At 42.4% G+C, this 25,693-nt stretch overlaps 2 protein-coding genes across 4 annotated transcripts in view; both read left to right on the top strand.

The window, feature by feature from the left end:
* The window catches only part of LOC308314196 (HMG box-containing protein 1-like), a 41,310-nt gene that overhangs the window by 10,131 nt on the left and 5,486 nt on the right, over nucleotides 1-25,693 (top strand). For all 3 annotated transcript variants that reach the window (XR_013963948.1, XM_080761674.1, XM_080761675.1), the window contains exons 3-10: nucleotides 889-1,099; nucleotides 4,598-4,718; nucleotides 5,784-5,898; nucleotides 8,160-8,275; nucleotides 9,173-9,329; nucleotides 9,856-10,000; nucleotides 16,374-16,697; nucleotides 19,141-19,282. Coding sequence is in view for 2 of the 3 variants with exons in the window: in XM_080761674.1 (XP_080617800.1) it covers nucleotides 889-1,099; nucleotides 4,598-4,718; nucleotides 5,784-5,898; nucleotides 8,160-8,275; nucleotides 9,173-9,329; nucleotides 9,856-10,000; nucleotides 16,374-16,697; nucleotides 19,141-19,282 (1,331 nt within the window). In the remaining variant the exon portion in view is untranslated. The remainder of the gene's footprint in view (nucleotides 1-888; nucleotides 1,100-4,597; nucleotides 4,719-5,783; nucleotides 5,899-8,159; nucleotides 8,276-9,172; nucleotides 9,330-9,855; nucleotides 10,001-16,373; nucleotides 16,698-19,140; nucleotides 19,283-25,693) is intronic.
* On the top strand, nucleotides 22,262-25,169 carry LOC308314056 (uncharacterized protein). Its single transcript, XM_080761450.1, has 2 exons — nucleotides 22,262-22,301; nucleotides 23,783-25,169. Exon 2 carries the CDS (start codon nucleotides 23,896-23,898, stop codon nucleotides 24,874-24,876), a length of 981 nt encoding a protein of 326 aa, XP_080617576.1. The 5' UTR covers nucleotides 22,262-22,301; nucleotides 23,783-23,895; the 3' UTR covers nucleotides 24,877-25,169.

The following is a 25,693-nucleotide window of genomic DNA, read 5'->3' on the forward strand; positions in this document are numbered from 1 at the left end:
GTACGCTAAAAGTTATTGCTGTAGAGTCTGCACCTATAGAGCGCCGCAGTCCCGCCCCCTTTCAGAAAAGCGACTGGCCCAGGAAGTGGAAGCCCCATGCATTCTCCCATCGGCACTTTTAATATAATTTATTTAAAGACGGTTACGCCGCGGACTAAGCCAATTCGGATCGTGACGAATCATGACAATGAACACAATATTTTGGGCCGATCAAATAATTTATAAGACGAAAAATAAAACAAATAGTGTTGTCTCCTGACTTTCTTTTCTTCTTTCTAATGATTTGATCGTCCCAAAATATTGTGTTCATTGTCATGATTCGTCACGATCCGAATTGGCTTTGTCCGCGGCGTAACCGTCTTTAAATAAATTATATTAAAAGTGCCGATGGGAGAATGCATGGGGCTTCCACTTCCTGGGCCACTCGCTTTTCTGAAAGGGGGCGGGGACTGCGGCGCTCTATAGCCCCCATGAGCTGAGTAATGGAAGCTGCCATTTCCGTTCACGGAAATATATTTTAAAATATCTTTAGAGCTTATTTTCTGCTAAACAACAAGCTAGATGTTTTCTATTTATATTAGGATAAATGTGCACGACTGTAAAGACGAAACGGAAGTACAGTTTACTCATGACAGCTCTTCCGTTGGCCCCAGAACTGAATGATGAAGCATTTGGAAATTGTCAACAGTCTGGTTAACGCGAGACTACGCAAACGTGATGGAACCGGTTCCGGTTCCCCAATGTTGGATCCGGTTCTTCCGGATCCCAACCCCAGCCCGCAGGGCTCTTCAAAAGGGGGGGGTCCCTCCCTGGACCAAGTAACATCAATTGCAGGGTCCTTAGAAGACCTTAACATTGTTTGAGAGCCGTTGACTGCTTGCTCCCCAGATGACATGCCGGAGCTCCAGGAGGTGGAGCTGGACCGGAGCTCAGACGTGTACCTGCACGTGGGGTCCGAGGTGTCCCACCACCACCACCGCAAGGCAGCCCGGCAGCTCGGCAGCTCTCCGCGTGACAGCGGCTGGCTCACAGAGCTGGCTAACATCGCCACCGGCCCCCAGAGCCCCCTGGTGAAGGACAGCGGCGCCCCCCACAAGAGGTTAGACACGGAGACACGTCAGTCTTATCTGCAACACGTTTTTAGCGTATTCCAATTAAAGGCTGTCAAAGTTATCGTGTTAATGAATTGCGTTGAAATATTTAACGCAATTAAATGCATGTGCAGTGTTCCCCCTAACGCGTGCGCGCGGCTCAGGAACGTCCAGCGCATAACATTCATTACACGCAGTCACACACGCACGTCGCACGCACACACACACACACACACACACACACACACACGCCTCCTCCACCTCCAGTCTTGAGTCTTCCTCCTCCCTCTTCCGCACACACGCACGCACACACGCACACTACTAGTGGGCTCAGACGCAGCGCGCTGCAAGAATCACTCACTTGTGGACAGTTTGAAAATGCGGGTCCTACAAACGTTAAGCCATTAAAGTTGGTTCGGCTGGTTTCCTTTTGTCCAACGCGATTACGGGAATCAGCAGGGCTGCACCTGCAGTAGGCTATTACCAAAACAAACACATGGTACTTTTGAAAAACGACCATGGATATAAAGACAGTTCCCCTGTGCTGCTGTGCACAGCGGAGATAATGCACAACTCCAGGTACGAACTAAGGCCGCATTCACACCTAATACTTCGGTATAGACTCGATGCGAATGGGCGGAAAAGTTGGGATTCTTTCATATTTAATTTGCTGCGGTTTGCCATCACACTGCGCTGCTGTCATCCGCAGCAATTGGAAACGCTGCAGGGAACTTCATCAATGTGTTCCATTCATAACACAGTTAAATCTATGGTGTTAAAATAATACGTTGAGTAATAATTAGGATGTAAAATTAGGGTACCGTGTGTCGGGGACTATAGACGTCTCTCCCTCACTCTTGTGTGCACACGTGCGTGCGTGCGTGTCTGTGTGCACACTGTTCTTTTGGGCATGTGGAGGCACAGCGCAGACAGCAGCGCAAAATGAATCCGACCTCCGTTTACAAGTTTATCGACATGAAGAACGTTCCCATGCACTCCCTCCCCACACAGTGACAGCAGTGACAACAACACTCCATGTTTACGCACAGACGGACTGAATATTCTGTACACTACAGTGTTTCCTTAAGCAATTGATTAATCTAGGCCTATACTCGTCCTCATATTTCAATGAGTGCTTCAGTCTCCTTATTTGCCCACATTATTCACGGTTAAACGGGACATATTTGCGCTGCGTAACATTTATATCCCTTCTCCGTCTCCAACTGTGTTTAGCTTAATTTTCCTTTATTTGCTGCGGATTGCATTCCCACCTGCACCGAATCGAAATCAAATGCGATTGGAAGCGAAGCGAAACCCTTGTTTTTGGACGAAGTAGAATGCAGTTCTTTGATGTGCATTAGGATTCGAATGAGGCTTCACACCTGCCAAACGAAGCGCACTTTCCGACAATGTGCAGCAGGATTCATTTTAACCGTAGTAAAGCTTTCTGGTGTGAAGGCGACCTAAGACACTAACTGAAGCTGATCATTCACAACGAACTATCTCCAGAGTCCTGCATTCCCGCAATGAAGGAGAGACAATCTCATCTCTCACTATGGTCCACTTCTCTACAATGCCATGATTCTAGCCATAAAACCTACATTTATATGTTATTCAATACATTACTTTAGCGCAAAATATAGGCTTTTCTAAACCAAGCCCTGTTTTCAAAAATGGCTATGTACCATGCTATTTTATTTTGTGAATTAACTATAGTCTATACACAGTTTTAACCCATTGATTCTCAGCCATTTTAATTTCAAGGACCCCCAAATTAAATAGATAGAAATTAGCCTAGGGCCATTTCATTATGATATTCATCTCTGGACTGGGACCCCAGTCTGCATGGCCAAAAGCCAGTGTTCATTTAACCTAAAAGTGTAGGCTAGGCCTACAAATGCTCACATCACATCATATACTAAATGCATTAGAAAGCAAAAAGACATTAAAAAACAAATGTATATCCGCTTTCTGTCATTTATATTCCCACGTCCACAACAATATTCAGGAAAACCTGGCATATTTTGGACATGGTTCGAATGGTGATTAATCATGATGAATTCATTTTTAAGCTGTGATTAATCTGATGACATTAGTCATCTGACATTAGTCATCTGACAATTCCAATATTTCACCCATTTTGGAGCATTATGATATACTTTAGCTATTGAGAAATAGCAGATCTACAAGCTCATAGTGCGGCACCGAGTGCCATGCTACGAGCTTGTATGTCCGCTATTTTATTTTAATCGTGAAAATGTGCCTGAAATCTTTGGACATATATTCTTTCAGAGCGAACGTTTTTTTTTTTTTGCTTCTGAGGGGTTCCTGTAATTACATATTTTCAGATGGAGGTCGGTGCAGGCCTATTACATATAATTTTTTCATCTGTAATAGACATGAAATATTGAGCACCACTGAAACAGAAACATAGCTATTTCAGAAAACTGTCAGGACATTTAAAACATTTCGACTAAATGGGTTAATAGTGATTATTTGTAAAAAAAACTATTTCACAGACTTCTATATACCTGTAAACCTGTGATGTGAAGTAGTTGATTCAGATTCGAATTGCCATAGCAGACCTATAATTTCCTGAATTATAACCCAACTCTAGAAGGTAATGGCTCGTTGCATACTGGCCAACACCAACTCAGGACTCTTGAACCCCGTTTACATCTACACTGTCCTGATCAGATCGATTCATTGATTTTATTCAGTGTTAATAAAAAGAGAACTTTCCAGTACATCCATGTAGCCGGTTGCTCCTCTTTCCTTTGCTCGATAGTCGATACCATTCCCGGGTGCCTGACGCAGTGCCCAGCCAACGGCATCCTTTCCTCTCGCTGACCTTGTCTGTGATCCGTGGAAGAAGGTCAAAGCTATACAATTCAGGACTAATTGTAATGAATACATCGTCAAATCTCTCTCATTTGCTTGACTCGCGGTCCGGGGGGGGAGCGGCGGCTTGCAAGCCAGCACTGTCGGTCCACCTGCCTCGTGATATAATAATAATAATAATAATAATAATTTATTATTATTAATAATAATACATTATAATTGTAACACATTACATTTTTTTTGTGCAAATCACAAAGTGCTTCAGAGAGAGAGAGAGAGAGTGACATGAACAAAGAATACACACATTTTTTGATGGACCAAGTGTAGCGATATGGAATGGAAGAGTATTTTTTTTATTTTTTTCTTCTTAAAATTGCTAAATACAATATAGTAGCATTGAGTATTGATTAAATTGATTATTTGCATTGCAAAACGATTCAATACCGATTGTTTACATTGGCGTTAACGATACAAAGTCAAGCGATACGATACGATATTTGCTGTTTACATATCGATATACTTTGACTTTTTTAATTTAAATCAATATTTTGATTATAGCTTTAAGTTTAGGACACAAGCACACGTGTGTGTGTATATATATATAAAATAGCATTCGTGTGTGTGTGTGTGTGTGTGTGTGCGTGTGCGTGTGCGTGTGCGTGCAGATCGTCTCCCGTCCACATCTTTGGCCACAGTAACAGTTTGCATTCCTACGCCCGGCCCCCGCTGGCCAACAGCGCCCCCACGCCCTCTAGAGGACACCTGAGGGAGCGCAGGCGTGTCAGGGTACGTTTTCACAGGTCCATTGTTGAGAAATAATAAACCCTGGCAGGGTGTGATTTATAGACCCTGGCGTGAAGCGGAAGAGGGCTCTCGTATCATCCCAACAACATATTTTCAGATGGCGGCCGGCGACCAAATACATATATTTTTGGGGGTCCTTGACATGAAAATGTTTTGAGGACCACTGACATAGAAACATGAGTTCTTTTAGAAAACTGTCTGGATTTAGAAAGCATTCGTAGAATCGTCCTCAGGTCAAAATGGGTTAACAACGTACCTGAGGGGGCTTTGGAATAGAAGCGCTATTAGCGCTAATAGCTATTAGCGCTATTATTACATAGAAGACAACGCACACTTGGAATGGGAAATAGAGGGGGGAAATGGAATCGCTAGGCTTTCTTTTTTTGTATATAACTTTGTAAGGCTATACTGACATTCGTGCGCAACATTCTTGAAAACAAAGTATTGCGTTGATGGTTTGAGCTAACAGTTAATGTTTTGTTTTTTGTTTTTCATATATTTTAATTATATATATTTTTAGGGGCCATGTCATGCATGTGGTCTATACCTGCACAGCCTTTGTGATCTACTGGTAGATCATAATCTACCTTTTGGGCCCTAAAGGGTTAATTTAACCCATTTTGGGGGCGGGAACCCCTTTTGGTGTTTTTTAAAGCATTATGTTATGCTTTAGCTGTTGAAAAATAGCAGATCTACAAGCTCATAGCCCAGCACCGAGTGCCGCGCTATGAACTCGTATAGGTCTGCTATTTTTGAAAAATCATGCAAATGTGCCTGAAATCGTTGAATATATATATTTTCTTTCAGAGCGAGTTTTTAACTCAAATCTTTGCTACTGGGAGGGTCCCTGGAACAACATATTTTCAGATGGGGGGGGGGGGGGGGTCTGCGGCCAATGTCATATATATTTGTGGTCCTTGACATGAATATGTTTGAGAGCGACTTGCATAGACACATTTCCATTTTCAGAAAACTGTTCAGAAGACATTTATTTTTTTATTTAAATGTTTTTTTTTATCAGTAATGACGGTTCTATACTCCCATCAGGCCAGCAGCGAGTCGGAGTCGGGTGTGTTCTCCATGTCGTCCTCCTTCTCAGACGACGAGGACATGGTCTGGTCCCATTCCTGGCCCGAAACAGCCTGGCACTGCTTCCTCAAAGGTAATACACACTGCTAGGCATGTGGATCTCGTCACTGAGGCCGATTCGATACGATATATCTCGATGCACTGCTTCCTCAAAGGTAATACACACATACTAGGCATGTGGATCTCGTCACTGAGGCCGATTCGATACGATATATCTCGATGCACTGCTTCCTCAAAGGTAATACACACTACTAGGCATGTGGATCTCGTCACTGAGGCCGATTCGATACGATATATCTCGATGCACTGCCAGCCGAAACGATACTTTATAGCGATACATGATGGAATCTCCTGGCGATACGGTGCGAATACGATTCACCCCTCTTCCCCGATACGATGCGATTTGACAGCGATTCAATTCTGGACATTGCGATGCGATACGATACGATGTGATACGATGGCGATTCAACACAATAGAAAGGATTTATATTAAAGATCCTGGTCTCTAAACTGCCTCCCCCTGGCCAGCCGGGGCGCCTGATGGAGGGGAAAGGAACTGGTTGGAATAACGTGTTCCTTCCACGCACTATACGTCCAACCAGGGAAACTCCCCCCCCCTGTCAGGTGTAAAGGAGCAACTTGGACACTCAGGCATGAAGGAAGCATGAGTTCAAGTCCGTTGCTCTCCCCTTGTCCCCCCATATATGGAGACTAGGTTGGCAGAGGGTGTGTAGAGCCCAGGATCACATTTGATCATTGACACAGGGGTGAAAAATGGGTTACAAAATCGTGGGATATAAAATAAAATAAAAGATCTGTTAATTTCCCAAATATGTAAAAATGCATTACGTTTCAATTCAAAGCAATTCATTGTTTTACTGTAGGTTAGTATCATACAGTATAGCTCTGCATCTCAAACAACTCCAACTTATAGAATTCTGTAAGTAAACAAACCAGCTCTGCTGGTTATTGTGGAATTGTTAGATTACTAATCCTAGGCTATAGTTAGCTCTGGTCCATAGCATTAATGCTTCGATTCTGCAAATTTCTTTCCTGCATTAAGGCTATGGGACTTTCCCTATTAAATCTCAAATCGAAATCAGACCAGCCTCTCCTCTTTAGTGGAAATCTCACGAACGTTTGACCTACTCACCAATACAAACACGGGTTGTGTCAATAGAAAGCCTACTTTCCTTAGTGGACGCACTCTGAGCCCCCCACCACACGTATAAACGGTACTTTTTGGCCAAAAAGGGATATTTTTTCACCGGAGGAAAAATATCCTCTATGAGGCAGTTCTCTGGGCAATATCAGTAGAGGGCGCAGCGGAGTAACTAAAAATGTTTTTTTTCCGGTGGAAACAAAATCCCTTTTTGGCCAAAAAGTACAGTTTATACGTGTGGTGGGGGGCTCAGAGTGCTTCCACTAAGGAAAGTAGTCTTTCTATTGACACAACCTGCCTTTGTTTTGGTGAGTAGCAAAAACGTTCTTTTTATTTACACTAAAGAGTAGAGGCTGGTCTGCATTCATGCGAGCGGCGGAAGTTGAAAGTAACATAGCTCTAAGGCACGCATTAGAGCTATGGACCAGAGCTAGGCTATAGTACATTATATAATATATACTGTATTTAACCTCAAAGGTCAATTTGAGGTTTTGAGTATAGAGGGTTTAATAAGAGATTAAAATGTAATAGTACATCGTTCATCAATTAACGTTACTAACGTATAAATAGAAGGGCAGAATGGAAAACTGTCAGGATGTAGAAGACATTTTTTTTAGAATCTGATCTCAGGTCAGAATGGGTTCATCGGCAGAGCTGTGTCGAGAATTCGATTTGGCCGACGGTCACTTTGTGGCGTCCCCTAAATGGAATACATGTCATGTGCGTGTTTACACACACACACACACACACACACACTACCCAATCATTGACAGGCGGTTCCATTTTCTTCTCAGGCACACGCCTGCACTTCCACAGGGGTCCTATAACGTCTGTATTTCTGTTCAGGCACACGCCTGCGCTTCCATACAGGGGTCCTAATAACGTCTGTATTTCTGTTCAGACACACGCCTGCGCTTCCATACAGGGGTCCCAATAACGTCTGTATTTCTGTTCAGGCACACGCCTGCGCTTCCATACAGGGGTCCTAATAACGTCTGTATTTCTGTTAAGGCACATGCCTGCGCTTCCACAGGGGTCCTAATAACGTCTGTATTTCTGTTCAGGCACACGCCTGCGCTTCCACAGGGGTCCTAATAACGTCTGTATTTCTGTTCAGGCACACGCCTGCGCTTCCATACAGGGGTCCTAATAACGTCTGTATTTCTGTTCAGGCACACGCCTGCGCTTCCACAGGGGTCCCAACGTGGAGTGGCAGGACGCCGACGACCTCGGAGACTCGGACGACGACTCGGACGACGAGAGCGTGACGTCGTTCTCTACTCTCAAGGTCCGTGACATCATTGACCCATTCTGACCTGAGATCAGATTCTAAAAATGTCTTCTATGTCAGTCGCTCTTCGACTTTTCAAAAATAGCAGACCTACAAGCTCGAGCTTGCTATTTTTCAAACGCTAAAGTGCAACTAAATGCTTTAAACACCAAACATGCATCAAATAATTTCTAACAGATGCTAATTCCCACCAACACCTCACTGCTCCTTGTGCTTATGAGCAACTGACTGGTTTCACGTCACTGGTTTCACGTACAAGCAACTATACAACTAAAGATCTTTACACACTGGAGAGACGTGATTAATAAATCACAGGTGTAACTATAGTCACACGCATGATAACAGCATCCTAAGGTTAGCAAGGAATATCACCTCTAATACTATCGGCATGTGGTGTATGGAGAATATAGGTTGCTACCTTCAGGAAGGAGATACAGTGTATAGTGTACCAGCATACAATAAGGTCGGACTAAAGAGGTCCTTTGTCCACCAGTCGACCTTGAAGCTTACTCAGGAGTTGTAGTAGCCACAGGGTAATCTAGGCGGTGGATATTGATCTTCTCTTCATGTCTTTATGTATGTAAATTGTCTTGTTCTTTGTGTTACGTCTGCATACTTGGCTGCTGGGTCGCGAGACAAATTTCAGTGTGAACTGACAATAAAGTACTATATCATATCATATTCACATACTGTCATGTAGTTGATGCCGCATTTGTTTCCGAATAAAAAAACTGTGTTGCTTTTATATCTGCGTAATATTCACATCAGGACCGAAATGAGTCCCTTTTCGTGTAATTGGCTCGATTGATTGGCTGTGGGTTTGACTTGCGGTGCGATTTGATTGGCTGTGGGTTGACTTGCAGTGCGATTTGATTGGGCTGTGGTGTATTTCAGCGCTACGGTTCGGAGGGTCTGCAGCTGGTGAACCGCGAGGAGACGCTGTCGTTCAGCCAGGCCGTCCTCAAGTTGACCTTTGACCCCGGCTCACCTGACCACGGGCTTTTAACTGCGGAATGTCGACTGGACCATCCCTTCTTCGTCAAAAACAAAGGTATGTACAAATGGAACCATTTGTACACTCAGAGTTACAGACCCATAAGGGCCCAATTGGTTCCAAACTATCATTTAGCTGGGGACCCCCTGGAACTGCCTCAAGGACCCCTGGGGGTCCCCGGACCCCACTTTGGGAACCACTGCCCTAGGGTAAGTACCCTTATCCCTCCGCGGCGCCTGATGGAGGGGAAATTAAGTAACTGGTTGGAATAACGTGTTCCTTCGACGTGCTACGTCCAAACCAGGGAAACTCCGCCATGTCAGGTGAAAGAAGCGGCTTGGACGATGATGAGGGAAGCATGAGTTCAAGTCCGTTGCTCTCCCCAGATTGGCAGAGGGAGAAAAATTGACACTAGGTGAAAAAAAATGGGTTACATAATCGTGGAAAAAAAGATTATAAAACAAATTGCACATTTTTCGTCTTAGTTTAAGTCGACAAAAACAACAGTGCACAGCAGCACATGGAGCCCTGCTGAAGGTGGTCTTTTCCCTTTTGTATCCATTTGGGTTTCTTGTCTTTTCAGGGTGGTCTTCCTTTTATCCGAGCCTTACCGTGGTGCATCATGGGATACCTTGTTACGAGATGCAGGTGGGCGAGGTCTGTCTGCCGCCGAGCCACCCCGACGCCATCAACTGTGACGACTCCGTGGTGTTCGACACGTTCAGGAGGTACGTCGTAAACTTACATCTGACCTGAGATCAGATTATAAAAAAATGTCTTCTACATCCTGACAGTTTTCCATTCTGACCTGAGATCAGATTCTTAAAAATGTCTTCTACATCGTCGCACGATAAAATAAAATAAAAGCAGACCTACAAGCTCGTAGATCTGCTATTTTTCGACGTAACGTAATGCTAACACCAAAATGGGTTAATCCAGAGCAAAAACAAAAGCATGGCATACATCACATATATAAAAAGTAGTTTATCATGAATCATACGTACTGTATAAACTAAGAACGTAACAGTGGAGTATCTATGTAAACTATACATACTAATACTATATTATATATTATACATGTGTACTATAAAGTGCTATGACTACATAAAATGCAATTCTAGTGCTGTCTACGTAACAAGCTATAAGTCTGTTTAAAATACTATCTAAGTCTACATGAAGTGCTACCGTATCTAAGGGGCTAGGCTATAGGGCAAGTTTGGAGTGAGGCTGCAGTTCTGACTGTGATGGGAAGTGCATTCCATAGTTTTGCAGCCAGAAGGGAGAATAGTTTTTAGTGAAGGTGCCTCCAGCTTCCCTGCGTTGGCTGATCTGAGTGCGCGGGAGGGTTTGGAGGGTATACGATCATACTTGTGAGATATGGGGGGAGACATGCCTTTGGTTGCTTTGAATGCCAGCATCACATAATGACCTGTTCAGGAGGTATGTTTATCCAACCTGTGTTTTCGCAATTTTTGGTGGTCTCTCTGTAGACGGAAGATGCACCCTAGACACCCCTGTCAGAGATATGAGAGAGAGAGAGAGAGAGAGAGAGAGAGAGGAGAGAGGGACACATGGATTCAAGTTCTCTATCGCCACCACAACTGATTTCAGTTGTCTTCTCTTGACTAACTCTCTGCTTTCTTTCTTAAAGAGAAAGTATATTTAAACGTTGTTGAACAACATGGCGAGCGATTATGTACAAATCCCACAAACACCGTGTGGCTGGTAAACTCAAGCCCTACGCTACGGTAATGCTAGAAATCAAAGTTTATTTTATGATTAAAGCATATTTTGAAGTGGTCAAACAAAGCAATAGAATAATCATATTGTGTTAATTACTTACTTACTAATACTTAAGACTCAATCTTCTGTTATGGAAAGCAACCGGAACATAGGATTTGGAGTTTGTTTGATTGATTGATTGATTGAAATATTTATTAACAGTTTGCAGAATTACAGTACATTTCAAGCACAACGCAATACAAAATACTGTTAACTGTGAGTCGACGACCCAGTAACGCATTACACTTGTTTACAAGAGGGTCCACCTTGTTCAATTCATCAAAACATTTAGAGACGTACAAATATACACTTCTATATAGCCAAAGAACAGAACAGGACATCATCATAGAGGAGGTAAGAAGAGAAAAGAAACATATACAGTAACATATAGTAGGTGGGTGTGGGGATTCAGATAGTAAGGCTGCAACAACATCCATTAAATCGATTATCTGCAATGAATCGCGAGTATTTAGCTTAGGGCTGCTAAACGTTTTAAAAGACAGAATTAGAGACACCGTTTCTTCCCGCAGTGTGTGTGACAGTTGCGCATGCGCACTGTAGCGACCGGACCACAACACACATCACAACAAATAAGGCACAATGGCGGCGTCCATATAGTGCCATCTCGCCGTCGCATAAAAACGTGTAAAAGCTGCTTGCAAACATCGCAAGATGGATTTGGTGTGGCATGATGGGAGCACACCTACCTATCAGACCCGCTCTACAGCTGTAGTGATTGAAAAACCTGTATTTCGATGTCAGTGGTGCTCAACCTATTTCATGTCAAGGACCCCCAGAATTATCTGTATTTGGCCGCCGGCCCCCATCTGAAAATATGTTGTTCCAGGGTCCCCCCACAGAGGCAAAGATTTGAGTTAAAAAACGTTTGCTCTGAAAGAATATCCGCGCCACATTTTCACGATTTTTCCATAAATAGCAGATCTACAAGCTCGTACCGCGGCACCCGGTGCCACGCTATGAACTTGTAGATCTGCTATTTTTCCTCATGCTCAGACAGAGCTGGGTAAGACAGCCTTCTCTGTCAGCGGCCCAAAAAACCCTTTGATAGCCCTTGTTTCAACGGAGTTATTTTTGTTTGTTTGTTTGACTGGTTGCTCTGCATAAAGGTCCTTTGTCATTTACCCTGATTCATAATGTATTGTGTTTTCGATGTATTATTGATTGTACTGTGTCTATTGTAACCTCGGCTACATTGAAAATGAGGGCTTGCCCTCAATTGTACTTAACGAGTATAAATAAAAAATGATGATTATGATGATGACAAGCACGATGAACGAGCATCTGAGGAGAAACCACGTTGGTGTTTTCGAACCAGACGAAGACTCGCCTTCGGTAAGTTGGCTTGTGAGCTTGACCTGACTGAGTCGTCTTGGCTTTTGACATTTAAAATTAACTTCTACGTCACCAGACTTTCCACTGTGGAAAGCCTGCTTTATTTCTTTTTACCATTCAGTAAGGGTCACATTGGTCTGGCCCAATTAGTAATAGTCTTTACTTTGTGTTATGGCCCCTACAGACTGTACACTGTAGGAGTTTTAAAGTTGTCGGCGAGTTAAGTATTTCACACTGCAGGCACTAAATGTGTTAACCCATTTAGACCTGACGTAGAAAAAATGTCTTCAAAATACCTGTTTTCTATGTCAGTCGTTCTCAAACTATTTAATGGCAAGGACCCCCAAAAGATTGGCCGCCGACCCCCACCTGAAAATAAGTTGTTCCAGGGACCCCTCAGAAGCAAAGATTTGAGTTAAAAACGTACGTTTGAAAGAATATGTTCAAAGATTTGCGCCACATTTTCACAATAAAAATAAATAAATAGCCAAAGGTACAACATAATCCTTAAAACACCAAAAGGGCTTCTCGTTCTGAATGGGTCAAAGCCAAGACATCACGGTCTATACCTGCGTGCAGGATTAAAGAATCAAGAACATGAAATTATGACTAGAATGTTTTATGTTTCATATCAAATAAAATGTGAATGAATTCATAATAATAAATACAATATTTGAATTGAATAGAGATAGGCCTATGTTACAATATAGCTTGACAGATGTCTTTCCTTTTTAATCAATGTAAAAAGAGTAAAGTTTCCATGGATGCCTGAGGCCTGTCTGCACTCCACAGCAAGCGACTGCCCTCACCCAGTCACACCACCAAAGCACCTGGAAATTATCACTTTCCTCACTTTGAATAAACTGTGAATTTGACATCATGCTCAGAGTTGTGTGTCTGTCTGTCTGTAGCCTGTATAGACCAAAAGGCAGTGTTCACAGAATGTACTTTTCTGTGATTTAAGTTTACTTGATTGCACTATTATTAGACAAAATGGTTTAAATACTAAATGGAAATATTTTGTCTTACAGAAAATGAGTCAATGACACATTTTATATCAGCACTTTGTTTTTTCCTACAGAGGAAAACGCATAATATTTTTGTTTTCTGTTATGGAAATAATATACAGTATATGTCCATCTGGAAGGTGAATGTATATCTAGGGGGTTATTCAGAAGAACAGCAACCAAGACGAAAAATGTTCGTCGACTACCTTTTTCCACTGACGATAACTAAATGGAATCTAAATAAAAAAGAAAAACATCGAGCTAATTCCCACCCACCCCCCTATGGTCCACGCCCCCCTATGGTCCCCGCGAGCGAGCCAGTTGCCTGAAAAGTTAAACAGATAAACAACAGTGGGGAATATTTGAGGTGAGGGTGAGAAGAACTAGCTAAGAAGAACTTCACTTCAGGGCAGAAAGAGGCTGAAAAGCGGAGTTATGTGAAGAACTGGACAATATTTGGATTTCCACTTTGATTATAAGACCGTTCAGTCGGGGAAAGGAGCGGCATCGGGCTGTGGAGAGGATCTAGAATACACAACTGCGTCGAAAACTGCCGAAAAGAAGACGAAAGATAGTTTTTGAGACAAATACAAACATTGCTGCAGAGAGAGCTATTTCACAGTCTTTTATCCCAGTTCACGCAGCCAAAAAAAACCCCAAAAAACAGCATTCCTAAGCTTTTGCTGCCATTATTGCTGTTGTTGTGCTAGGCAAGCATATAGTCTGTAACTGTAAGTATGACTTTTTGCACGATTGGATTAACCTTGTTAAACAAGTGATTTGGGATGTATATTAATGTTCCTATGCTAACATGCTACATGCTAACTTGATTTTCACGAGTGCTGTGATTATGCACTAGCTGTTTAACCAGTGCTATTCTTCGGTTGAGTGTTTGTTGAATAGTTTCTTAGACAGAATGTATACAGCTCTGGTCTATATAGCTCGGACCAGAGCTTGACAGAATGTATAGTTAAACAGCAACATAGTACAGTATAGGCAACACACAAAAGCATAGCACCCAAAAATGGCCTTGCTGTCTTGTTTCCATTTAGGCCCTATGCAATCAATCAATTCCAATTATTCCAGTGGTAGAAATTAACTACATTTACTTAAGTACACTTTGAGTTATTTGTACTTTTGAGTATTTCCAGGACTTTTTTTTACTTCTACTCCACTACATCTCAGAGGCAAATATTGTACTTTTAATCCACTACATTTATTTGAAAACTTTAGTCACTTTGTAGATTTTGCTTATTATTACAACACGTACAGTAACCACTTCAGCGCTATATACATTTGGGCCATTTGAAAATAGCTAATCTACAAGTTCATAATAGCTGATTCTACGAGTTCATGATGTGATGCATTGTGAGCTTGTAGATCTGACATATTTGTAGACATAACTTGAAATGATTCTGGACATTTACTTCTAACAGAGAATTTCTATATTACAGTATTGATAGTTTTACTTAAAGGACCACTTTTTTTTAATATAATTTATTTTGAGGATTTTCAGACAGACAAGGTCAACACTAGACAGACTTACATTCAAGACATTGTACACTGTAAATCGATAATTTGATAACGTAATCATACATATAGGCCTACCAACAAATAACAATATGAAACACAAACAATGAAAACCTTCACCACTTTTCACATTTGTCATCAACCAGTCCACCAGTGACATCATCGTTAGGCAGATTTGTATTATTTTGGGAACGATGGCTTCCATTTTCGCATTGCAACCAATGTTTCAGGACTAGAAAGCCTGCAGTTTAGCTTGGCTTCCCCATTGATGATGTCACTGGAAGACGGTTTCTGAACTGCCCACAGCCCTCGCACGAGACACAGACAGAGTAGAAAGAGAAATGGTACTATTTTATCATGATCATCAGTACGGACCAATTATGTGAAGATAAGTTGAAACGTGGTGAAGTGGTCCTTTAAGCAAAACATTTGAGTACTTTTCCACCACTGATCAATTCATAGACATGCACAATAACACAAATCTATTTCATACAGTTCTTATGCTTGTGAAAAGACTATTGCCTCATTTGTTACAGTTGCCATGCATATACTTACCATGATAACCTTAACCCATTCTGACCTGAGATCAGATTCACACGAGGTTTCCACTGGACACACACTGGTCTGATGAACCCATTCTGACCTAAGATCAGATTCTAAAAATGTCAGTCGTTCCTTAGATTTTTCAAAAATAGCAGACCTACAAGCTCGTAGCGCGCCACTCGGTGGCGCGCTATGAGCTTGTAGATCTGCTATTTTTCAATAGCTAAAGCATAACATGATGCTATAACACCAAAACGGGTTCCCGTTCAGAATGGGTTAAACCATTTAGACCTGCATGAGGACGATTCTACAAAATATCTTCTAAATCCTGACAGTTTTCTGAAAAAAAACATGTTTCTATGTCAGTGGTTCTCAAACATTTTCATGTCAAGGAGCCCTATCTGACCCTCATCTGAAAATATGTTGTTCCCAGGGACCCCCCCCCCCCCCCCCCGCCCAGAAGCAAAGAATTGAGTTAAAAACGTTCGCTCTGAAAGCATATATATTCCAAATCTGCGCCACTTTTTGATGTTTCGTAGGTGCCGCGCTATGAGCTTGTAGATCTGCTATTTTATCAATAGCTAAAGTATAACATAATGCTTAAAAACACCAAAAGGGTTCTCGTTCCACAATGGGTTAAATGTATGCTACATGTATATATATACGGTATGCACCTTGAGTCTGCAATAAATATGTTGGAGCATATACACGTTGACTCTCATGTCCTCTGTGAGTTTGGCTTGCTGTGTCTAATTGTGGTTTGCTACACCACAAGAAGGACAGTAATATTAGCGACTCAAAAAAGAGCCCGACCCAGTGTTTGGGAGAGGAAAACACCGTAGAGTTATGCTTTTAACAATGAAACATTCATGTCATTTTTTACTAGTTATGACTTCACGCCGCTGGATTCGTCCGCCGTGTACCTGCTGAGCAGCATGGCACGCCAGCGACGCACTTCCCAGTCCAGCGGGGGCGCCGCGAGCCCGGAGCGCGACGGCCCCTCCCCCCCGGCGCACGCCGCCTCAGGAAACCGGTCCGGCGCCAGAGGCAATAACGCCTCCTCCGCCGTCTCCGCCACCGCCACCTCGGGGACGACGACGGTCGCGGCGGTCACGCCCGTCAAGTGCAAGCGTCCGATGAATGCCTTCATGCTCTTCGCCAAGAAGTTCCGCGTGGAGTACACGCAGCTGTACCCTGGGAAAGACAACAGGTAATATGGCACGCTGAACACCAGTGTGTACTACTTGGCGTCGAAATTTGAAAAATGTTCTTAGTAAAGCATGACAATTTTCGGAAAAAACTCTCATGTTTCTATATCGGTGGTGCTCAATATTTCATGTCAAGGACCCCGACAATTATATGTAATTGGCCGCCGACCCTCGTCTGAAAATATGTTGTTCCAGGAACCTTCCAGAAGCAAAGATTTGAGTTAAAAATGTTCGCTCTGAAAGCATATATATATATCTAAAGATTTGCGCCACATTTCCACGATTTTTCAAAAAAAAGCAGACCTACAAGCTCGTGGCGTGGCACTCGGTGCCGCGCTATGAGCTTGTAGGTCTTTATTTTTCAATAGCTAAAGCATAACGTAATGCTTTAAAACGCCAAAAGGGGTTCCCGCCCCAAAATGGGTTGTGAATCGCTCTATATTGTGACAGTAATCATTGCTAGAGAGTAGACCAGGGGTCTTCAATGTTTTTCACGCCAAGGACCCCTTGGCTGAGCTCAGTAGCCTACTGTATACAATAGTTACAGAATACACTTTTCTTTTCATAGATAGCTCATCACAAATAGTCTTGTTTGTTGTTTACATATTATCTTTTCTAATGATATACGATGCAACTTTATCGTCAGCTTGTACTGAAATTTGTGTTTTGCGACCATGACGTCACCGTTCAAGAAACAAACAAGACATGGACATACATTACAAAATGGTAGACGTTACAGGACAAAAAATCACAGAAAACAATCGGGGAACTAGAACATATCCACTGGTTTAACGACTTTGGTTTAGAAGCAAAGACAGACTGATGTACAAACGAGTTATTTAGTCTGTTCTTCTTAAATGTGGCGACTCTAAACCAGCCTCATGGAGGGCAACAGTTGATATTCATCATTTTAAAACATGTAAGGGGGTCAGAAGAGATACTCTTCACAAGTCTAAGCGTGCTCTTGGGTCTGGGCCTCTTTAAAGGAACGTAACGCGACCTCCACAGGCCTACCGACAACTTTAGCGCAGATCTTAATTTGGCTGTACAGTTTGTTCTTATATATACCATTGATAGGCTGTTAAACCAGGCCGTGCTGCAGTACAACATCACAGTTTGAACAACAAGACGTATAGAAAAGAGACAAGATCTGACTAACATGCTATGATTCATGTTCGTGTATTTTCAGACATTTAAACACTTTAACCCTTTAACCATCCATACTGGAAATATTACAGTATGCAATAACAATGGGCATTACACTAGTATGAATGTCCCACAATGACAACAACACACCATAATGTACATGGACAGCGACGTAACGTCAATTATGCTTTTATGAAAAGATATGTAGTGGTTTTTTTTTGTTGTTGAAACAGTCCAAAAACAAGGTTTAACTGCTATATGCAGTGATGAAACAGGAGCATGTATTGTGTAGTACGGGGTGCATGCTTAGTTTAGACTAGTCATTGGTTAGACATGGGTTAAGGTTAGGTTTAGGTGTGCTGCCCCGTGGGAGGTTAGGTTTAGGGTGAGGGTTTGAGATAGGTTGTAGTTGTATAGGACTAATGACTGGTCCAACCAATGACTAGTCTAAACCAAAAAATGTCTAAACTAAGTACTGCACCCGTGTATTACCTCTGCTTTGTCACAAGATGGGGCACTTTCCTAACATGCTGTGTGCTCTCACTTACAAAAACACCTTTTAAATCCCAACCTAATCTGGTTTCATGTTAGCAAATATCTAATATGACACGGATGCTTAAATAAGGGTATAGGCATGTGGGGGAACGTAGAACCCTGGGAACATAGAAACTGAGGAACATAACCACCAATGGTGTATGCTAGTGTTGTTTTTGGCAGGAGATTTTAGTTTTAGTCATAGGTCTCTTGAATTAGTTTTAGTCACATTTTAGTCACCTGCAATGTTTTAGTGTTAGTCCAGTTTTAGTCGACTAAATATCATGAGATTTCAGTCTACTAAATCTACAGTTGATTTAGTCGACTAAAATGTATTTTGGCGGGCCTTGAGGCCGTCTTAATGGCTGTTTTTTTTTACACCAATCTACAAGCTCACGCGACGCGTTGTGAGCTTGTGTAGATCTGCTATTTTGAGCATACAACCAAGCGTAAAATGACTTATGACTGGTTCTCTCGTCCACTAGTCCATTCCTAACATTTTTAGTCTAGTTTTTATTTGTTGACGAAATTGTCAATATATTTACTCATAGTTTTAGTCACCATAGCTTAGTTTTCATTTAGTTTTCGTCCAGTGGGAAAAAGGGTAGTCGACCAAACATTTTTCAGCCGTAGTTTAAAAAAACTATATTGTGGGGGAAAAATGTTAGTCTGTAATTTGGGGATGCGTCCCCATGACCTCCATGAGGCTGTGTGAGCTTGACCTTTGACCCTTTGGCCATGCCCCCCCCCCCCCCCCCCCCCCAGAGCCATCAGTGTGATCCTGGGTGACCGCTGGAAGAAGATGCGGAGCGACGAGCGGAGGATGTACACACTGGAGGCCAAGGCGCTGGCCGACCAGCAGAAGAAGATCAACCCGGACTGCTGGAAGCGCAAGAGAACCAACTCTGTAAGACCTTCTTTGACTCCATGTTTACCTCACGGAATCCTTATAACCCCATTCTGACCTGAGATCAGATTCTATATAAATGTCTTCTGCATCCTGACAGCTTTCATTCTGACCTGAGATCAGATTAAAAAAAAAAAAGTCAGTCGCTCTTCGATTTTTCAAAAATAGCAGACCTACAAGCTCGTAGCGCGCCACTCGGTGGCGCGCTACGAGCTTGTAGATCTGCTATTTTTCAATAGCTAAAGCATAACATAATGCTAACACCAGAAGGGGTTCCCGTACAAAATGGGATAACTGACTACAGGACCATTCTACAAAAATGTCTTCTAGAGATTCTGACACTTTTCTGAACAAAAATCCATGTTTCTATTATCCGTCGTGCTCAAATATTTTGTATATATATATTTGCTCAAATATATGTATTTGGCCCCCCAGGGACCTCAATCTCAAAATGTTGTTCCAGCGGACCCCCCCCCCCCCCTTGAGCTAAAAAACATTCACTCTGAAAGAATATATATTCAAAGATTTGTGCCACATTTTCACGATTTTTCAAAAATAACAGATCTACAAGCTCGTAGCGCGGCACTCGGTGCGGCGCTATGAGCTTGTCGATCTGCTATTTTTTTGGGAAATGCAAAATCAGCAGTTCTACAAGCTCGTAGCCGCAGCACTCTGTGCCGCGATATGAGCTTGTAGATCTGCTATTTTTCAATAGCTACAGTTTCACATAATGCTCAAAACGCCAAAAGGGCCACGAATGGATTAACATTAAGTAGAGAACCAATCTTTCGACCCTTTTTGCACCCGCATGGAACCGCTTCTGTTCTTTTAACCCCTGCCTAATTTAGAACCAGTTTGGAGTTTTTACAACTGAAAATCGGTTAGTTAAAAGCTGTCTTTTGTTACACTGGCGTAAAGTCCACAATAGCCAACATATTGTGTGGCTGTTCATTTCACTTTAGCATTTTATTACAATGTAGCATATTTTATGAGCAGGCGAGAGTGTAACTGAACAAACGATAGAGAGCGTCACAGTCAAAAAGTATTTATTTAAAGACGTTTACGCAGCGGGCAAAGCCAACTCGAGTTGTGACAAACCATGCCAATAAACGCAATATTTTGGGCTGATCAAATAATTAGCAGAAAAAAAGGCAGGATACAACACTTTTTGTTTTGTTTTTCTTCTTACAAAATGAACGGGGAATTATTTTCCGCGTCTCTCGTCGTCATGAAAGGGGCCGGGACTGCGACGCTCTATAGACCCCACACACACACACACACACACACACACACACACACACACACACACACCTTTTCAGTTGAAGACTGAAACCATTGAAGACCATGTTATTTCGCCATATTTCAGAAGACGATTAGAAGTATTAATATCAAGAAGAACCATACTATAATAGCGCCATGGTGAAACATTGCCGTTGGGGGGGGACCTGCAACAGTGATTCTAGGTACCCAGGTAACGTTTGGAGGGGGCATTTTCTTATTCCTTTCCCCCGCCAAGCCCAAACAAGCACCGAATAATTGCAAGCTGTGGGTGAAGTTATGCGGCCGACCATATTACAAACATTTAAACGTCGGGGAAAGTTTCAAAGACCACCTATATTTGTTCCAAGGTAAGTTATTTGAAGTATTAGACAATTGATTTAACCATTGTTTAGTAAACTTAGCTGTTTAATAATATGCTTTAGTAGCGGGTTGAATGAGTAAAACGTTAGCATTTTAGCCGTGGATCAAGACAGTGACAGCCACAGTATTGTATCAAGGTTATCTGAACAGTGGCGTTCACGTCACTAGCCTTGCCTTAAAGGACCACTTCACCACTTTTCAACCTATCTTCATATAATAGGTCCTCACAAATAATCATGAAAAAATGGCGCAATGTTTTTCTACTCTGTGGCTGAGGCTGTTGGCAGTTCAGAAACCGTCTTCCAGTGACATCATCAATGGGGAATTCAAGCTAATACAAACTGCAGGCTTACTAGTCCTGAAAAGTTGCAATATGAAAATGGAAGCCATCGTTCTCATGATAATGAAAATCTAAACATTTTTGTAAAAAACATCTTGTTTAAAAAAACATCTGCCTAATGATGATGTCACTGGAAGACGGTTTCTAAACTGCCCTAAGCCCTCCTATGAGACACAGACTGAGTAGAAAAAAATTAGTGAGGACCTATTATATGAAGATAGGTTGAAAAGTGGTGAATTGGTCCTTTAACCATCACAAAATAAAATATCCCAGGCTCCGTAATATATTGATGACGAGGCTGATTGAGGCAACGAGGCTCAGCTTGGATCAAGACTAACTCTGGTCCATAGCATTAATTAAATCATCATTTTGACAGTTTTTTTTGTTTTTAGATTTTGAAGTTGATTATCTTTTCTCATGAAGCTTTCAGAATGTTCCCCTTCCATGACCTTCATCATTCCATCATCTCAGAAATGTTTGACATCTGAAAGAATTTCTAAATATGAATTTAAGCACATGCTACTTCTGTCAGATAGTGTTTAGGAGAAGTCCTTATAACCCTGGGAAATGAAGTTAGCAAACATTACAAAATGTGCATAATGTAGATCAATGTTGAGAAATCATTTCTTTCTCAAATGTCAGCTAAAGTAGATATTACATTGATGTATAGAACTGAACTTCATCATGTACAGTATGTTTATAATTTGTGTGTGTATGTGTTTCTAGCATGAAGCAACAACAAAAGCACACCCCGTTGTCCCTAAAATAAGGTAACATATAAGCAGATGTAAAGCTTAAGGTTTCATACGCTATTCATTGTGGGTGTCATCAGCGACCTCGTTAATAGCATGGTTCCTTGATTGTGTCTTGTTTTTAAATGGGTCCAGTATGGCAGATTACTGAGCCAACCATTCTATTCTTTGCATCTTTTATTTTATTTTATTTAGTGTACCCACTAACTATTTTCTAATACATTCTATTCCAGGTACAAGAAGAAGAAGAAGAAGCTTGACACAAAGCAGGACTCGGCAGAAATTGGTATGTATGTATGCATGCATGTATGCATGCATACATGGATCAGCAAAATGTCTTAACACACACACACACACGAACGCACGCGCGCGTACACAGTATAGCAATAACTTATTTCCTTGAAAATGTAATAGTGCAAGTGCAAATGCATGTCATAAACAGTGCAAATACATATCATTTTGGTGGTTCTTAGCCCGAAGAAGTTTGAGAATCACTGCTTTAGAAGGCATTTGTAGAATTAGCCTCAGGTCATAAAGGACCATGTTTAGAGCTTGATTAAAGATTCATTTGAGGTTACGATATGAAAAAATAACAGTCCGGGCGGCAGATCAGGGCCGTGAGCGAGCATGGAGCCCAAATGGCGGGCAATCACTTCCAGGGTTGGCCGGACGGACGAGGGTTCGCCTTTGTTTTTTTGTTGCGCATTTCACTGGCACTGGCCTCGACGTTGCCGCCTATCGTAGCGGCATGGAATGCACAATGTGTGCTTCCCCTATGAGCCAGAACGTGGCGCTGCAGTGCCAAATAAATCCGCACTATAAGCTTACAAGACGGGTCGCTTCCGCCCCTCGCCCCGGAAGTGATAGCCGCCCCATATTTGAGCCACATCTTCATTCTAGGCTGTGCGTCGTCGTGGGATGGATTCACTTTCTTAGCGCGATCAAAGTTTAGACTTTTATATCGCAGTTTGTCTCATTTTGAGGAGGAAAAAGGACTATTAAGCGTGCGACCATGTGCGCGTCGGGTCAGTGCGGAGGCTGTCTTAACGTGAGTAAAAGCTCAAAGAAATAACGTATTTTTTAATTACTCGATTAAATCAAATTTAAGAGACGAGATTTCTCGTTTTGGCACAGGCGTGTTTTGGAGAGAAGAACGAGATCCTGCGTTATTGACATGCATTCGGTTAATGGGTTAACGTTACAATGTGCAAAAACGGTATTTAACACTAAAAATCCTTTCCCTAAATTTCTGATGAACTTCAAATATTTATATAGCAGCATCAAATATTTTACAGCTGACATGGGCTTTGGAGTCTCAAAATCATTTGATACATTCTGTGTCAAAAAAACCCCACATCTTTTATTTTCTAGTGTAAATCACTAAGTCACAGAATGCTAGGCCACTCAGTAGCTGACTGGTAGCAGCTGGCCTTGAATCTGGCTAGTGAATTTTAGAGATGGTGAAGGTCTCTCCCTCTTTTACAATGTAAACGTTTTTTTACTGCAATGGCTACCGCCATGTCCCTTGCAGCAAAGGGACATTTAAGGGTCAAGCAACCCAATCGCATACAATGCCATCTGGCGTTGCCCCAAGGAAAGGCAGACTTGGCTGCAGTAGAAGAAGGCCCCAACTGTGCAGGTGCATGCCGCTCAGGAAATGTGAAAAATATAATTACAACCACACAACATGATGAATACGAAGTAAAGTATATATTCCATTCAAATATTTACATTGTTGTTATAAATCAAATGTAACTTGTTTCTTAGGTTGCCGTGGATACCAGGAATTTGTCGAGAAGCGACGCCAAACGGACAGTGAGAGGGTGTTCTTGCTCGAACGAATTGAACATTTGGGACGAGCTCTCAGCTATAGCGATGAAATGACCCCCGAGCGAATACAGTTCTGCACCGTTCCAAATTCCTTCCAGCGCAACACGGGGTTCACCTACGAGCGGTTCAACGTCCTGTGCGCCGTGTTCGGCATTCCCAACGGCGCAAATGCTCCGCCACAAACGACGGCACCCCCGATTTACGAAAAAGCCGACGAGCGAATGACTCTCATGCCTCTGCGTCAGCAGTTCCTCCTGGTTCTGATGAAGCTACGTCAAGACTTTGATCACAACGAGCTCGCGTTCAAGTTCAACATCAGTCATCAATGCGTGAGCCTCTTGTTCAACTCTTGGATCGATTTTATGTTCACGACACTCGGGCGCTTTCCCATGTGGCCCCACAGAGACATAATAACACAGAGAATGCCGTCCACGTACTGGTCTGAGTTCCCCACCACGTTTGCCGTCCTGGACCGCACGGAGATCAAGATTCAGCAACAGAGCTCTTTATTGGCGCTCCGGAGCGAAGCGTTTTCAAATTACAAATCTACCGACACGCTCAAGTCATTGATTGCCGTCGACCCGAGAGGCTCCGTTATGTTTTGTTCCAGCTTATTCACGGGTTGTGTGTCGGACAAGGAGATGGTCAAGAAGTGTGGAATCGTGCCCCTGCTGAGGAATCTGATCGTGGACGGCTACCTCAAGCAGGGCGACGGGCTCATGGCAGACGAGGGGTTTCTAATAGACCAAGAGGTGGTGGAGGACGTGGGGCTGAAATTAAACATCCTCCCTCCCTTTGTCCGGTCTAACCGCCGGATGCCGGCGTGCGATGTCGGCAAAGCGAAGGCCGTCGCGCACCACAGAGTTCACGTCGAAAGGGCCATTTCGAAAATAAAATGTTTTAAAATTGTCTCCGACATAATCCCCAACCACCGCTTGCACAACATAAACAAGATTTGGTACGTCGTGAGTGTCCTCTCCAACTTTCAACCGACGGTAATGAAAGGTTATAGCGCCGTAGTTGATGAGTAATGGTATACTGTCATTTTAGAACGTAAATGGACGATGATAAATCTCAATCTGGGGATTAATTCTGAATGTGGGAATGACTGGCCATTTGCATCATCACTGTTCTACATGTCCATGTGTTTCTTTGTTGGAAGTATTTGTGTAAAATAAATCACTATGCTATATATTGTGTGTCTGTCTGCATGTATGAATATGTAATCACTTCTAGAAGGCTTTCTTACCTATATTTGTAGTTGTTACGTCCCCACCAAAGAGGTCCAGGTGTTATTTTGTGCAAAAGTGCATTATTGGCTATATCCCCCTACCATAAGCCCTAAATGGGGGTTGGGTTTTTGTGCTATTTTCGCTTATTTCCATCGGCACACTTTACCACTTCCAAATAAGTAGTAGTGTACCGCTTGGGATACTATTTGCGTTGATCATTGAGCAATGGAAATAAGCAAATTAGCACAACCCAATGCCCAATTCAATGCAATTCAATTCATTGAGGGAAATAGCCAATAATGTGCTTTTGCACAAAATAACACCTGGACCTCTTTGGTGGGGACGTAACGACTACAAATGAAGGTCTGAAATTCTCCTTTAATAGAAACACATTTTTGATCAAAATCACAAGACACAATGCTCCGTGATGTGTTGAAACCTCATTACTTTGGAATCCCGAATCACTTGCTCTTAGATCAATGAGCATGTGTAGAAACGTACAGTTTATCACGAGAACTGCTCAGTAATACAGTACATACTTATGTTATCATTACTAGTACTGAATCATTTTTTAACATTTTAAGCAAATGTGTAGGCCCATTTGTGAGAGACTGGC

Source organism: Protomyctophum bolini (assembly GCF_963924005.1).
Source record: "Protomyctophum bolini genome assembly, chromosome: 4".
NCBI classification, from domain to species: Eukaryota; Metazoa; Chordata; class Actinopteri; order Myctophiformes; family Myctophidae; genus Protomyctophum; species Protomyctophum bolini.